A 14,718-nucleotide genomic window follows, 5' to 3' on the forward strand; every position below is an offset into this window, starting at 1 on the left:
CAGGAGGCTAGGAGTCCTGGTATTGTTTCTGTTTGATAATAGCACCTATGACAGCAACATACATATAGGAAAACTGCAGTAAAATGCATCCATTTACAAATAGCTGGAGTTTAAAAACTGATAACATCACCAAAATGAATCATCTCCAGACAGAACCTGTGTCCCTGTACTAAATGCATTATTCTTCCAAAAGGCTTTACCTGAAACTGAAAGAGTTCATTGTGCCTCCACATGTATTATCTAGCCAACATGAATATAACTTATCCTTATACAAGGCTCTAAGAATCAAACAAAGGAGCCTCTATAATACTTATATCACTAACTTTATCACCATTGGCATTCCTTGCATCATGAGGGATGCCTTTCCCACAGAGGGAAAACAATGGTTATCAGATTTGTTTTTATTCTAAGTTATTCCGGAATGCTGGTTAAATTGACCCTGAACGCCTCCTGCTTATTTATATTTCACCAAGTCAGGGCATCATTTGAATGACAAACCAGCTAGGCTGCATGTGTAACTAATGAGCCGCTTTGCTTTTGAAGCTGACAGTGACTATTTTAGATTTTCACGCAAACAGGTAACAGTTTCCTAGAAACACAAACTAATTGTGATAATGAATAATGAAACCCTCTTTCGAGCAGCCTTACCCTGACATTACCCCCTATTTCCTACGCGCCCAACCGCCTCGCAGTAAAAAGGGTCAAGCGACCAATTAAAATACACAGTGTATAATTTTATAGCTTTCTCCCAACGGGGTTCCTGGTGCCGGTGTCGAGACGACGATGCGCAAGCAGCAGTGCCGCACACAGATCAGTTTCATTCTTGGTGAATAGGGGCGGAGGAAGCAAACTCATTAGAATCCTATAAAAAGAAAGTATCCGAGATCATAAAACACAAGGCTGCTGGACTAAGTGCTCACTCACAGCCAGACAGAGACAGAGTCGAAACCCCTTGTCAAGTTTCTATCTGACCGTCATAGCATCAGTATTTTAACAGATCTTCTCTTCGTCATTGTTTCCCCTCTACACTGGGCTCTCTGTGTGTTTTTTTTTTAGATAACTGTGTCGATGACAGTTAATTTTCTGAAAATCTGATTTTCTGGAACAAAAACTTGGCCTCATTACTACTGTCTCTCTCTGACACTGACAGTGCGCACGTTTCTCATTTAGAAACTTTTTTGCGGCGCAAAGTTAAGGTTCTTCTCGTGATTCTTTTTTTTTTTTTTTTGGTATTTCAGTATTTTTTTTCAAGGATGGTCGTTTTAACCTGGAATAGATGCTGTATTGTGATGTTTCTCGTCGCTACACTGAAGACGGGGACATCTCAAATATCAGAGGCGCGCCCAAAGGCGAACTCCATCAAGCCAGCTCTGTTGGAAGAGTCACCTACACCGGCAACAAACCGCTCCGCCACTGTCCACAGCGGGATCACCAAGAAATATAACATCCTTGCGCAGGTAATTTTAATTACTGAATTGTCTGAGGACTTATAAATGGATACATCAGGCCCACATTTACGACCGGCTTGAAATTAGGTAAAAGTATTAGAGCCAGGGAAATACATTATTTTTTGTTGTAATAATAACCTGACGATTCCAAAAGTAGTGTTCACGTATTCTAATAAGCATGACTAAGAAGAAGAGCATTCTTTTTATTCGTTTAATTGAATTATGAGGTTGCCGTTGATACATACAAGCCCCCATAATTGTGCGGGACGTCTCCAAAACTGTGCCTATCTTGAGGTGTACGAGTGAAATAGCCCTATGCTTTAAATAAAGAATCTCTCACGTGTGCATCGTTATTGGAAATTGCAGGGATTGGACCCCTCATAAACCCTAATTGCCTCTCAGACCTGACGCCACAGTCGGGTGCAGCGCACTTCCACAGTAAATCATTAATGCCAGCAGAAATGTGAGAAAAAGTTAACACTTGGGGTAATTTTCTGTCTGGGTCTTAGTGTCATTAAAGTGGTCCAGACGCTTGCTGGGATTATGAGATTCTAACTGTGGGGCCTCTGAGGGATACTCTTAGCCACCACTTAATACCCACTCAAAGAGTCATCAATTCCTGCTGTTTCAATAAAGTGCCATGTTGCTATAGTTTGACAGGCAACATGGGATCAAAAATGTTGAAGAGTTGGCAGGTTTCATTCTGGCAAACATAAAAAGTTGTGAACATTATGAGTTATTTTTATCAAGTTAGAAATTAGAGCTGTACATTTATTGCTTGGCTGGGAAAGTAGCGTTCTCCATATACCAAATGATTTCTCACAAGAGGAACAAAAGACGAACAAAAGCCAACAGACCTGTAAGTTTTAATCAAACATGTAGGGGTCTGATTATGTGGAGCTCAGAATTGCTGTTGACACCTCAAAGTATCTTTTCGAGCAGCAGATGGCACTGCCACATCTCCCTCCTGTAGACAGTGAGCTCACTGAAACAGCTGATTGCTCCTGTCCTTATATTTTTAAACTTTTTTTGTCTTGTGGTCTCACCCTCTAGATGTAACACTTACTTATGTTTACATTTGGTTTGTTCAGCTGTCTGTAATATCACTTGAAGTAGTGATAGTGTTGGATATCTGTGAAGCGCATAGTGCTGAGAGCAGCGCTCTGACATCCAGCTCAGACAGAAGAAATTATGGAAAAGCCACTTTCTCTCCTCTGCGGAGTGTGGAGATCCAACCTCAAGCAACCCTGCCAGACCTCAATTTGAACGCCTGCTTACATCTTTGCCATTGCATTAATCTGGAGCGGTTTGGAAGAGTGGACTGAGAGGGAAACAATATCACAGAGACCACCATACTGTTACAAAAGTAAAATGTCATGGTATGGAGTGGAGTGTGTCTAAATGAAGATGGCTAATAGCATTTATGGCAGGTCGGGGGTATATATATATGTGTCTGTGTGTTTGTGTGCGTGTGTGTGTATGTGTTCTGGCTGCCAGGATGTTTTCCAGAGTTGTAAAGTAACAGCCGCAGCTCAGCCATGGCCAGATATGCGGCTTGACGCTGGCAACTAGACTGCACTGACCTTCTGCATCTCACCATACAGTGGCCATTTATGAGCAGAATAAATCAAAGATAACAAGTCTGCTCTCTCCATGAGGCTGTAATGACAAAGTGCAACATATATTTAGTTTACGCTTGATCACAGGGACTGTACAACTGCAATTCCTCTACCTTAGATTTTAAAATGATAATAAATGACTTGAAAAAGGTTGCATAGCACAAAACAGCACATTACAGAGTAATTTTCACTCCAAAGTGGTTGACAGTAGGCTCATCAAAACATTTTCATCTCTGTCTGCATTTGTGAAGTGAATTACTGCTGATTAGGGCTTGGGTGTAAGTTTGGAAAATGGGCATGCATCAACTCAGATTTCTCCTCTGGCATCTGCATTATGGGAAACCTCAGTGCAGATATCCTACAAGTAGATTTATGGACAAGTTGTCATGCTGCTGTGTTTGTTAGAATCGGTGAGGAATAGCTGGCAGATTCTCACACCTCTGGAGAATTCACAGGGGGTTCAGGATGTGAGCGATTGTGAGCTTGCCAGTGAGAATCTGAATAATTCACCACCACGGCCATTTCTTAAAACTCTTTCTTCTTTCTTTCTTCTTCGTCCACAGTCAAACACAAAAATAGACAACTTCTACACGGTGTGAGGCAGCTCTTTGGGGGGCCTGAAAATCTCTCATAGTTACACAAAACTGCAATAAATTTCCCCCAAAATTGCCCTCATTGTCTTACTTTCAAATAAAGCAAATTATCAAAGGGGAGAGTCCAGCCACCCAATGGAGACGAGCTGCTGCAGCCGGAAACAAGAGTGGAATTTGGTGTTTTAGCCTTCAGATTAGAAATGCTGCTCAGAACATTTGGTTATAGGAAGCATTTGACAGCTTAATGTGCTTTTATTTCCTGTAGCTGCTGACACCGTTTGGCAATAAGGGTTACATTAATCACACACAATCCAGGGTCAGGTTTTGGCTATCCCTGGGTGTTCGGTTGGTGCAAACTGCTGAGTGTTTTTTTCCCGTTGTCTCACCCTTTTCACATCGGCCTGACTGGAGTAAAACCGACAAAACCAAAATGTACGCCTCTTAGACCTTGACAGCCGCCGCGCGTGGGTGGCACTGTTGGCTCCTTGGAAGGGAACCAAGAGAAATGGATAGCATGGGCAGGCAATGCTCACCGCCGTAACCTCTGATCCCACAAGGGAACTGACAGCGTGGTGGCATTCGTGCAGTACGTGTCTGTAAAACATCAGTAGCTGTTCAGTCAGCCTTAACTAGTTGTTTTATTTTATTCAAGACAGAGAGATTACTTTAACAACCAGTCTCTGAGGGCTCTGCTTATAAAAGTAAAACCACGTCCCCCCACCAACATAAAATGACTGCTAGGTGATCCTAATGAGCTGAGAAAGAGAGAGAAAAGGCAGGGAGAGGTGTGAGTGCTTGTTAGCGCTCGGCTCAGTTTCGGCTTCAGTCTGTGGCCTTTCCAGTCTGTGGGTCCCTTGGGCGCTGTGAGGGTCCTACACTGAAGCCAATTGGGGCCTCCTCTGGAAACCTCCTTTACTGTAATTGTACCTCTTAATGAGAAGAGACCCGTGCGCCTCTCATTCAACAGGATTACACCTTTTAAAGCAGCCCACCTCCTAGATTACCATCAACAGCCTTTCCGCTTTCCTTTGATAGTCTTTGAACAGAGCAGTCATGTATGCTGACTGCGTGCCTCTCCTTGTGTCCGATGAACAAGATCAACTCAGAATGTATACTTAACTTAAAGAGGGTCTAGTTTTTGGAGACTTTGGATTAGGGATATGCCCATAAACACATGTGTTTTGAGTGATGAAAGACGCCAAGCTGGCATTTTAAGACATGGTTTGTACGCGTGACTTGTGCGCAGCCATCCCTATGTAATGTGATATTGGCTGTCTGTGCTTTCAGGGCATATGAAGTTTGTTTATGCAGTGACATCGTTTATTTGACTCTGTAGGGCCCCTACCACTCATTAACACCATTCACAGTTTCAGGTTACGTGCCTGATCTCTGAAGGTCAAGTGCAATCACAATACGAAGCTCCAAAAGTGTGGCTTGTGTATTAAGTGTGTGAAGAAGTCCTTTACTTAAGCTTCACTGGAGATTTTTATGCTTTTGTCACAGACAAAAACAATGTAAGTACAGCATGTATAAACTTCTCTTATTACTTAGGTGGTGCAGTTTTTCTGTAAGTCAAAGGGAGGGTTCAAAGAAGACATTAATAAGGTTCTTCCCCCCTCACCATCCCATTTTCATACTATCCTGAAATTTTAAATCCTCAGACTCAAACTATGTAGAAGAGACGTACCTTGTGCTATTTTTATTCAATGCAGAGAACTTCTATCGAATTATATCAGCACTTTGGAATGACACTGCAGAGGTAAATAAGGGACCCAAAGACCAGGGGGAGGGTTCAAAGCCCTGTATATCCTGCAGTAAATCCCTTGTAGATTGTTGCTCCCGCACATTTAAGGTTCTTCTTCAAAGCCACGGCGCTTTACCAGCACGAGAGCAGCATGGGACAAGTCCGGGGGCTTCCCTTATGGCTCTCTGTCTGTCTCTTCCTTTATCGTCTCACCAGCATACCAAGTGAGGCTGCAGAGTACATAATTTTCAACCCACTTCCTGCACAGGATCCAAGTCTATGCTTTTATGTGTGAAGGCTGTCTAAGGAAAATAAGGGAGCAACAGAAAAAAGATGCTATATGCATAAGATCCGTTTCTAATGAAGCGCCTTCCCTCAGAAGTTGCGAATGAGGCGTTTTAAAACAAGACAAGATAAGGCAAGATTATCAGCCATGATTTTTGGGGTCTGCCTTGTATCATTGGGTTTCAAAGGACTGTCTTGTGGTCTGAGCTGTGATGGAAGAGGTGAGCCCCGTTCTTCTTCTTCCACTCCCCCCACCCCACCCCACCCCCTCCATCAGTCACTATCGATATGCACTGTAATCAATCCAAGCCTTCTTGCTAGAAAGACAGATAGGAATCAGAGCAGGTAGTATGAAGTACTACAGCACGTGGCTGGGCCCATTTGTCTCCATATTTAGATAACAGCACATTTTTCATGTCAGGGAAAGAACTCCCACTGCACTTTCTTGAACTTGTCTTCAGACCATATTTCCAGCAAATGTCCCTCCTCAGCTGTGATTACACCAATAGCCCCCGGTGATGTACATGTTTCTCTGAATGAGCAGTTGAGACAAAAACTGAAAATTGAAAACCTGATGAGGTAGAAAGTTCATTCTCGACTTTGGAAATAGTAGTTTGCCAAAAGAACACAAACCCTTGACATAAATCTTAAAGCTAAAGCAAACTCCAACATCTGAGGAAGACGTAGGAAAATTTTCTAGAAAACCTATTAAGTGGACTGATTTATGTTGCTACGTAACCAGTGAAGACGCTGCACAGAAATAAGCAGCAACAGAAATCTGTCTGCTGGCTACTCCTCTGCAGCGAGCTAGCTGCTGCTGTGTAGGGTGGGTCAAGAATGAGCTTTCTGTTTATGCGTCAACTGCTCAACCGTTGTTCGTCAAGAAATACTTACACCATGTAACTCCTGTAACTGTAATTTACAGAAAAAACAAAGGAGAAACATTATGTTGATTAGTGAGCTTTAGAGGAGCCAGACTAGCTATTTCCCTTGCGTCCAGTCTTTATACTAAGTTAGGCTAATTGCCTAATGGCCAAAATCCTAGACCTACTCTTCCCATAATGCAACTTGATGGCCATTATATATTAGACCCTACCTGCCTGGCAAGTGTCCATGTCCTTCAAACCAACAGTTTTTCACATACTACTCTCCATTTAGCCCGTAGCAAGATAACTCTAATGACACCACCAGGATTATTTTCTCAGATTTTTGAAAGGTCCTCCAGAACCACATTATAGGCACAAGGCTTTATACAACTTGCTGGGTAGTACTCCCCATGACAATACTGGTCTTCGTGTACACAAATGGTGGCGTTTCCCTTTCAAATGAGGCCTTTAAAAATTTTGAGAACAGTAGTGATTAATGAAATATTTAGAATCTATCAAACAACAGGGCTTTGGTACTTTCATCAACACATCAAGCATCTGCTATAAAGGGAATCTCTCAAAATGATGGATTCAGTTCAATATTCCTGCTCATTTTTCTATGCCTGTATCATTGCTGTTTCCAGCCCGAGAAAGTCAGTATGGCATCTGTTCAACAAGTCTAATTTTGAGTCTGTACTTTCTGAAGCACACGCACATTGAGTAACAACTTCTAATGTGCTGAAATATTGATATTGTTGAGTGCTGATTTGAACATATGTAAGTACATTCATGTACAGTTAAAGCCTGTTCTTCTGGGCATGGCCAGCTGACCTTTATACCTCAAATGGAATTGGCTATTTATTGTGGTTATAATGGTTTTACTCTGATTTAAACATCTTCCTTGTTCATTCTCATGTTTATTGTTCCATGTTTGTCAGTGGTAAGCCACACTAAATCAGATCTGTCAATGCAGTGCCAGCTAAATGTGGTTGTGGTACCAGTGGTGGTGTGCCAGCAAAACATGTTGTTCTAATGTCAGTCTGCACTGGACATAATTTACACAGTCAGAATCCATATCCTGCTTGTTTTTTCTTATCTGGATATTTAAATAGGTTTTGTGAAAATGTCTCAATACTCAGCCCTTCTGTTGTAATAACAATACCCCAAAATCAAACTGAATGGTTTAAAATAAATATGATGTGCAGCAATTGGAGAAACATAGTGGCCTGACCTTTGATGTGTCTCGCCCAGCGGATGTGGACATGAGCCAGAGCACTGATGTTTTCTTGCAGCTGTTCAGAATGTATCTCTCTCTTGATAAGTTCAGTGCAAATTTGTGACATTGTTTCATTTGTCTGGGGAGTTCATTTGATTTGCGATAGAATTTATGTCAAAACTCCTTTGCTCCTGCTCCAAGTCTAACAGCGACAGGACTTGCATGTGTAAGGAATTATATCAAGACAGCGGTTCCAGTAAAATTTCCCATTGGTGCACACACTTGTTATGGAAAAAGTGAGCTTGACTCTAATTGTACTTCTTGCTGCTTTGGACAGTGGATGTTATGTTTGTTTGTTAAGGTGGTGGTTTTCCTAGCGTGGCCATTTCAGTGCATTTACGGAACAGACTTAAAGGTTCTTTGTGTGCTTTGCTGGACAACAGAATATGTCTCAACCTTTCAGTGTCAAAACAAGAAATACTAAAGCAAAAACGAAGCCAAATTGACTATAAAGGAGTATGATTACAGTAATTACCCCTCAATTATGCCTGTAGACTCATTAAGCCTCTGAACACTTTGAGACAAATTGAGAGAAACTGAAATGTTTTTTTCAGGATTTGGAAATTCAAATGACTCCATTGTCTTTGACCTGAAAAAAAAGACCACACCAGTGAGAGACATGCTAATCCCTACAACATGTTGTCCACTAAAATTGGCTGCAGAGGGACCACAGCCTACAGTCACCCAAAACAAGCAACCAACATATTTTCCCACTTGCCCCCAACTGTATCTAGCCATAAAGAGAGTTTTGGCTATATTTGTCAGCATTTTCTGCACATCTGCATGCTGCTGAGACTTCTGACACCACCTCAATACAGTGAAGGTGAGTGGCATTTGGTTTTGTCCAAAACATCAAACATTATACTTGTAAAACTTAACAGCAGCGTCTCTTTCTAAAACCAATTATACTTGTTATTCTCAAACCATAAACAATGAGTAACCAGCCGGGCAATCTTTATTATTACAGTAACTTTGTTTCCGTCAGTATAGGACGTGACATTTCTCTCCTGAAACAGTGACATTCAATTATATACATTAAGTGCATACAAATAAAAATAAAGTAGCCTATCATGAGATATTCTTGGATTGACTGCCTCCTTGACAAAATGAAATGCTGTTAAAGTAAAATGTGCAATTTTCTAACATGGCAAATTGCAGAGCAGTTTAACTCGGCAATATTACGTAGCAATTTAAGAACTGATGTGGAATGGGGGTGTGTACCCACCATGACCCTGTTTTAGTTGGGTTGGGTCCTCTGATTTTCTGGTCTCCAGGGACCTCTAACCTGAACATAACAAGGGTTTTATTTGGCTTTTTAACTGCTACAATTTTAATTTTGCGACCTGAGGTGCATGGTGCAACTGCGGTGGAATTAGAAGGAATGCAGTTATTGTGTTAGTTCTGGGTAAGTAGGGGTTTGTTGGGTTGTGACCAAAAGAATCCACTACATTCTTTCTCTTTAGCAGTGGTGCCCTCTGCAACAGGGCACTAATGTCCTTGTGTGGGAGATACAGAATCACATCAAATATACGCCCTATTTAATTAAATTGATTTGGGAGGAGATAACACATTGGTTTACAATCCCAAGAAGATCCAATGCCCAATATAAAGGGACTGTTTCATGACATTAGATTTTTGATCGTATAGATACAGCTATGGGAGGGGTGGGTCCACCAGCCAGCCCAGGACAGTTTCCAGAAAATGGCATTTTGATGTGTGCCATTCTGAATGATGTAATTAAGAGGAAAAGTTATGTTTATGCCACAGCTACATATGTGTGTATGTGTGTGTGTGTGTGTGTGTGTGTGTGTGTGTGTGTGTGTGTGTGTGTGTGTGTGTGTGAGAGAGAGTTTCATATTGTCTTATCACCCTTAGGCACATAAATAAAAGTCAAAATTTAACAATAAATAAAGGTCAATGTTTTTTGCATCATTTACAAAAAGGGTAGGGGAGCTTTTGAAGAGCTCATGCTGTAAAGCCCCGGAAATAAAACAAAACATGACTGCACCTTGTGACATGCACCTTTGACATAATCTGAGCAGGTGGGCGAAGCAACTGCAACCACATTGACACCAACGTTGCACTTCAGTGCTCGATTCTTATCGACAATCATGCACCTACCACATTGTACATGCTGTGAAGTGTTTCACTGGGTTAGAGCTCTGTGCAGCCCATAGAAAATGCCATCTCGTCAACACAAAGTTATATCAGGCACCATACATTCCCACAAAGTGTAACCAAAGGTTTACAGTTAGACTCAGGAAGAGCTGTTTATCCTATTGATATAAAAGTCTGATATCCCTGAAGTTATACACCTTAACCACACCTTTGTTTAGACAAATGTGCATTTTTGCCATATAGGATCTTTCATTAACCCAGCAAATTAACAGTATCTTTTCACAGATTGAGTAAATGCATCTTTTTCCTCAGCAGGCGTATCCATGCAGCAGTGATAAGGAGTGCAGTGTGGGAAGCTATTGCCACAGCCCTCAACAGGCTCCCTCTCGCTGCCTCACCTGCCGCAGGAGGAAGAAGCGCTGCCATCGAGATGCCATGTGCTGTCCTGGGAACCGCTGCAGTAACTGTACGTACTGACACACACAAACACATTTCAGTGCACATCAGTTTCACTTATATTGTGACTGTACGATACGTGTCAGAGATCTGATTTCTTGTCTTATGTAGATAATCTGGAAAAAGTGACTTGTTTCAGGTCACTGAACAAACAGTACCACAGTATCTAGACCAGAGACTTAGTGAAGGAGCCAATACATTTAAATAATGTTGAACACATGCTTTCAGACAGAGTTGTGAACTATAGTTGGTCAGTGGTTAGAAATCAATAGTCACATTTTGGAAGGCATTCATCAATGAACAATATAAACGGCATGGATGTGTGCTCTTTGTTTTTAATTGACTTAGCTGACCAACACATTCAGGAGGTAACCAGCCTTCACAGTTCCAGTTAGTTCTCCTGAAAAGCCTCATTTAGCAATCACTAACACATGCTGCTAACATATTGTTCTGGTCTTTTAACTATTCAAGTTGGCCAATCTATTATGTGCAGTAAGTAGGCAGAGTCGGTGTTGTTTTCTGTCATGTTTGACCTTTGTATTTGTCTGTCTGCAGATATTTGCGTCCCTATCTCTGAGAGTGTGCTCTCACCTCACATCTCAGCTTTAGATGAGCATAACAAACTCTCCACCAAAGACCACAACTGGAGGAAGAGTGGGAAGGCACACGCTAAGATTTCACTTAAAGGTAAGATTTGATTGCATGTCTCTGATGTCGTTGTTAAAACATGTCCACTGGAAATGCTGCCATCTCTAAACACTGTCATTGTTGCTTTTTTTCTTTCATCTTTTCTGCTGTCATCCTCACTGAGTCTGGTCTGGGTGGCTGAATCTTCCTGTTGTTCACTGTCTGCATGTCCTACAGAGTTCATGGGTGACGCCAGTCCACAAACTATGTTGATAATTACCCCTCTGCTCGTATGTCAATGTCTGTGCCCAAAACACAGCACGAGGAGCTTAGAAGAAACCACAATGCTCCTGCTGTTTCTGCACCTACATAAAGCCATACAAACACTTTCATTGACAGCACTCATTGTATGATACCAATAAACCCATAGAATGCAGGTTTGGCACCATTACAGTTAATAACTCTTTTAGTCCCCTGCTTAGCGTTCATGCAACCTGATTTAAGTTAATGTAAGGGCTTATCCATGAAGCAATATGTTTAATGAGACACTTAAATTACTCAACTCTAAATGCACCCTCAAGACAGCAGGCTGTGATGCTAAAATCCATGTGAAAATAGCAGGGCTACTAAACGTTGCTATAAATAAGGCCATTGACTTTTATTTGTGCTTGACTCACTCCCTCTCCTTAAACATTATTATAATGGCCTCATGCAAGTCACTGCTTGAGAAAAATCCACCCCAAAAAAATCAGTGGTGTTAAAGCAACGAAGGAAGCAGCCAGGCTTAGCAGCCCATCATGCTGATGGCTGAAACTTCATATCGAAATAACTAATAACTAAGTGTGGTTTTATCAGTGATACGGGATGACTGGTGAAGCAGCTTTTGGCAAGAGGCGATACACATTTAAAAGCGTTTCTGAGAAAAAACCTGCATGACTAAATTGTGCTAATTATGCATTCATAAGAGTAATGCTAACCTCCTGCCAGAAATATTCGACTCAGACCAGATAGGACGATATGGTTAATATACAGAATAAGCAAATTGTTCGCTTGATTTATGTTGAAAGCTTCATGCATTTCTTTTGTGTCCAAAATGGCCACACATATTGCAATCTGAATTGAAATGTGAAGAAAGGGTTTCATAAACGTATCCGTATGGAAAACATAACAGCTTAATGAGCAATAATCGTACACTTCCTTTGCTTTATTTAACTGACGCACTATAGCTGGATGGTTTATAATTTCATGTATTTCTTTTATGTCTCTGATGAAACCTTTGTTTGTGTTTTTCTAAGCAGACATACAGAATGTTATACTGTTTGGAGATTTATTGTCTGCTGGTACACCACTTATCAGTCTTCTTTTTTGTATTCCTCTGTTAGGGCATGAGGGCGACCCTTGCCTGCGTTCATCCGATTGCTCGGAGGGCTACTGCTGCGCCCGCCATTTCTGGACCAAAATCTGCAAGCCAGTGCTGAGGCAGGGAGAGGTGTGCACTAAGCAGAGGAAGAAAGGCTCTCACGGCTTGGAAATCTTCCAGCGCTGTGACTGTGCCAAGGGCCTTTCCTGCAAGGTGTGGAAAGACGCCACCTCCTCATCCAAGTCCAGACTCCACATGTGCCAGAAGATCTGAAGTGGAGGCAGCTGCTGTCGACGTAGAGGCCTCTGTCTCCATCTGCGAGGGAAAGTTTGTGGCTATATTGAAAGGAGCAAAAGACAGAGACTAATAAGAGACAGAACAGTGTGCGTGGGTTCAAGCTCACTATTCGGCAAGTGGAGAGCGAATGGGATTGCTTTAATGTGTTTGCTGTGAGTGGTCCATCTCTGCGCTCACATACGAACACGCACCCTCACACACGCAAGCACACATACACCTCATGGGTTTGCGAGATCACTGAGCTCATGGTGTGCTTGCTCACAAATACGACAAACTTTTTACACATTCTCATGACCTTCAGGGAGCCACAAGGTTAGTCAGTAGATGCTGTGATTGGTGCGGACCTTTTCTGGATGGAGGCAACAGACATAGCAGTCTTTCATCAAGCTTCAACCTATAATAATAATAAGACAAATAGACTATTTACAGACAAGCCATATTTTCACTACACAATACATTCCTTACCAAACTCCAAAGTGGAAGATCAGATGTGTAATATTCTGTGTTTCATTACTGGATCTTGATCTTTTGTCAAATTTAAATATGTCACTCTTCAAGTTGTTTGTTTTAAGTCTTGAAGAATTCAGCTATTACCCAATAGATACCAGTCATATCATATCAGGAACTTACTGCATACACTGTTTACTCCAGGGCTTGACTTGTGTTGTCTAACAGCATCCTGTGACTTCAATGTGATGCATAATACTATTACACCAAAGAATGAAAGATCATTTACATCTGAGTGATGAGTTTCATCTGGGACATTAGCTTCTTGCCCGCTTTTTAGCCACAAGAAGAGAGATAAAGTATTGTGTCCGTTGTGTAAACCTCGTTTGATCTGTCAGATCCAGCTGCAGTCTATTGTGATACAACTGTGTGGGTTAAAACAGTATGCACTGAGGTAGTGCTCTGCCGCAGACTTAGTGGTTCTGATACCAGACCGAGAATGGTTCTGCTTTTCCAATCTCATGAGCAGGATTCAAGGATACGATGGAAGTGCAATTTTTTCCATTTACAAAGCCAGTAGGAATGGAGACATGAGAAGATTGATTAGAGTTACAAATATGCTCCATAAACTTGATGTTTTCAGAGAGAATTGCAGTTGGAATGAACACTTTGTTGATGGCACAAAGCCCTGTTTATTTTTGTATTTTTCAAATATGACTGCATCCCTTCTTCCTGTGCAGATTTGCTTTACTGGAGGTGAAGCAAGCCCCGCCATCCCCCAGTACAACTTCTTTAAACAACCACTTGTTACCTACATAGTCAGTATAACATCACATTTTCCTCTTTTTGCTTTAATGTTTTTAGAGCATCAACTACTCATATTTTGTAACCATTTAAAATATCAATAAGCTCTTATATTGTAAATAGACTGGAAAGATTGAAAATGTATTTAAGAATCAATGTATATCATGTACATATAATAAAAATATGAATCTTAAACGTTGCAGCAAATGATCTAGGTGAGAAGCGTAATGAGTGATGAAATAGGATGAGCACAGTTGGATAGACTGAAAGTAATGTAGTTGAAATTATAAAAGCTGTGTGTGTAGGCAAAGGGGAAGGCATAGATAGTTTTGACTGATATTACAGACTGGATGTATCAAAAGGGTGATTCCTAAAAGAGAGACAAGCACATTAATTTCCAAAATACTTTGTGTAAATGGTGTCAAGATGTATATCCCACTAAATAGTGTTTGTGTTAATACTTCACATTGATTTGTTTTGTGTATTTACAATGATTAATAATTAAAAGAATGTATTTTGTATCATTGGTTACGCAGGACTGGTTATTACTTCTTGTGTCGTTTGTTTTTATATTGTAAGACATGAGGTAAAACCAACTTAAGATGAGACATGCTTACATTATTCATTATGTTTCATTCATTTAGAATAATAAAATAAAAGTCACAAAAACATGTACTTATTGAGAGGACAGTGAGGCTAGTTTCAGACATGCAGAATGTCACTTAACAAGCTGCCAATTTCTGTTTCTTTGAATAACAAAAACAGTAAAGGAGTTGTC

At 41.0% G+C, this 14,718-nt stretch overlaps 1 protein-coding gene across 2 annotated transcripts; it reads left to right on the forward strand.

Annotated features, from left to right (window-relative positions):
* The first annotated feature begins 957 nt into the window (after positions 1-957).
* On the forward strand, positions 958-14,469 carry dkk2 (dickkopf WNT signaling pathway inhibitor 2). Of its 2 annotated transcripts, none has more exons than XM_046047436.1 (4): positions 958-1,457; positions 10,265-10,415; positions 10,961-11,092; positions 12,415-14,469. In XM_046047436.1, the coding sequence occupies exons 1-4, from the start codon at positions 1,254-1,256 to the stop codon at positions 12,663-12,665; spliced, it is 738 nt and encodes a 245-aa protein (XP_045903392.1). In that variant the 5' UTR covers positions 958-1,253; the 3' UTR covers positions 12,666-14,469. The 2 variants fall into 2 exon arrangements, with proteins under 2 accessions (XP_045903392.1, XP_045903391.1); XM_046047435.1 differs by having other exon boundaries at positions 961-1,457; positions 10,262-10,415.
* The last annotated feature ends 249 nt before the right edge of the window (positions 14,470-14,718 follow it).

Source organism: Micropterus dolomieu, linkage group LG04, assembly GCF_021292245.1.
Source record: "Micropterus dolomieu isolate WLL.071019.BEF.003 ecotype Adirondacks linkage group LG04, ASM2129224v1, whole genome shotgun sequence".
NCBI classification, from domain to species: Eukaryota; Metazoa; Chordata; class Actinopteri; order Centrarchiformes; family Centrarchidae; genus Micropterus; species Micropterus dolomieu.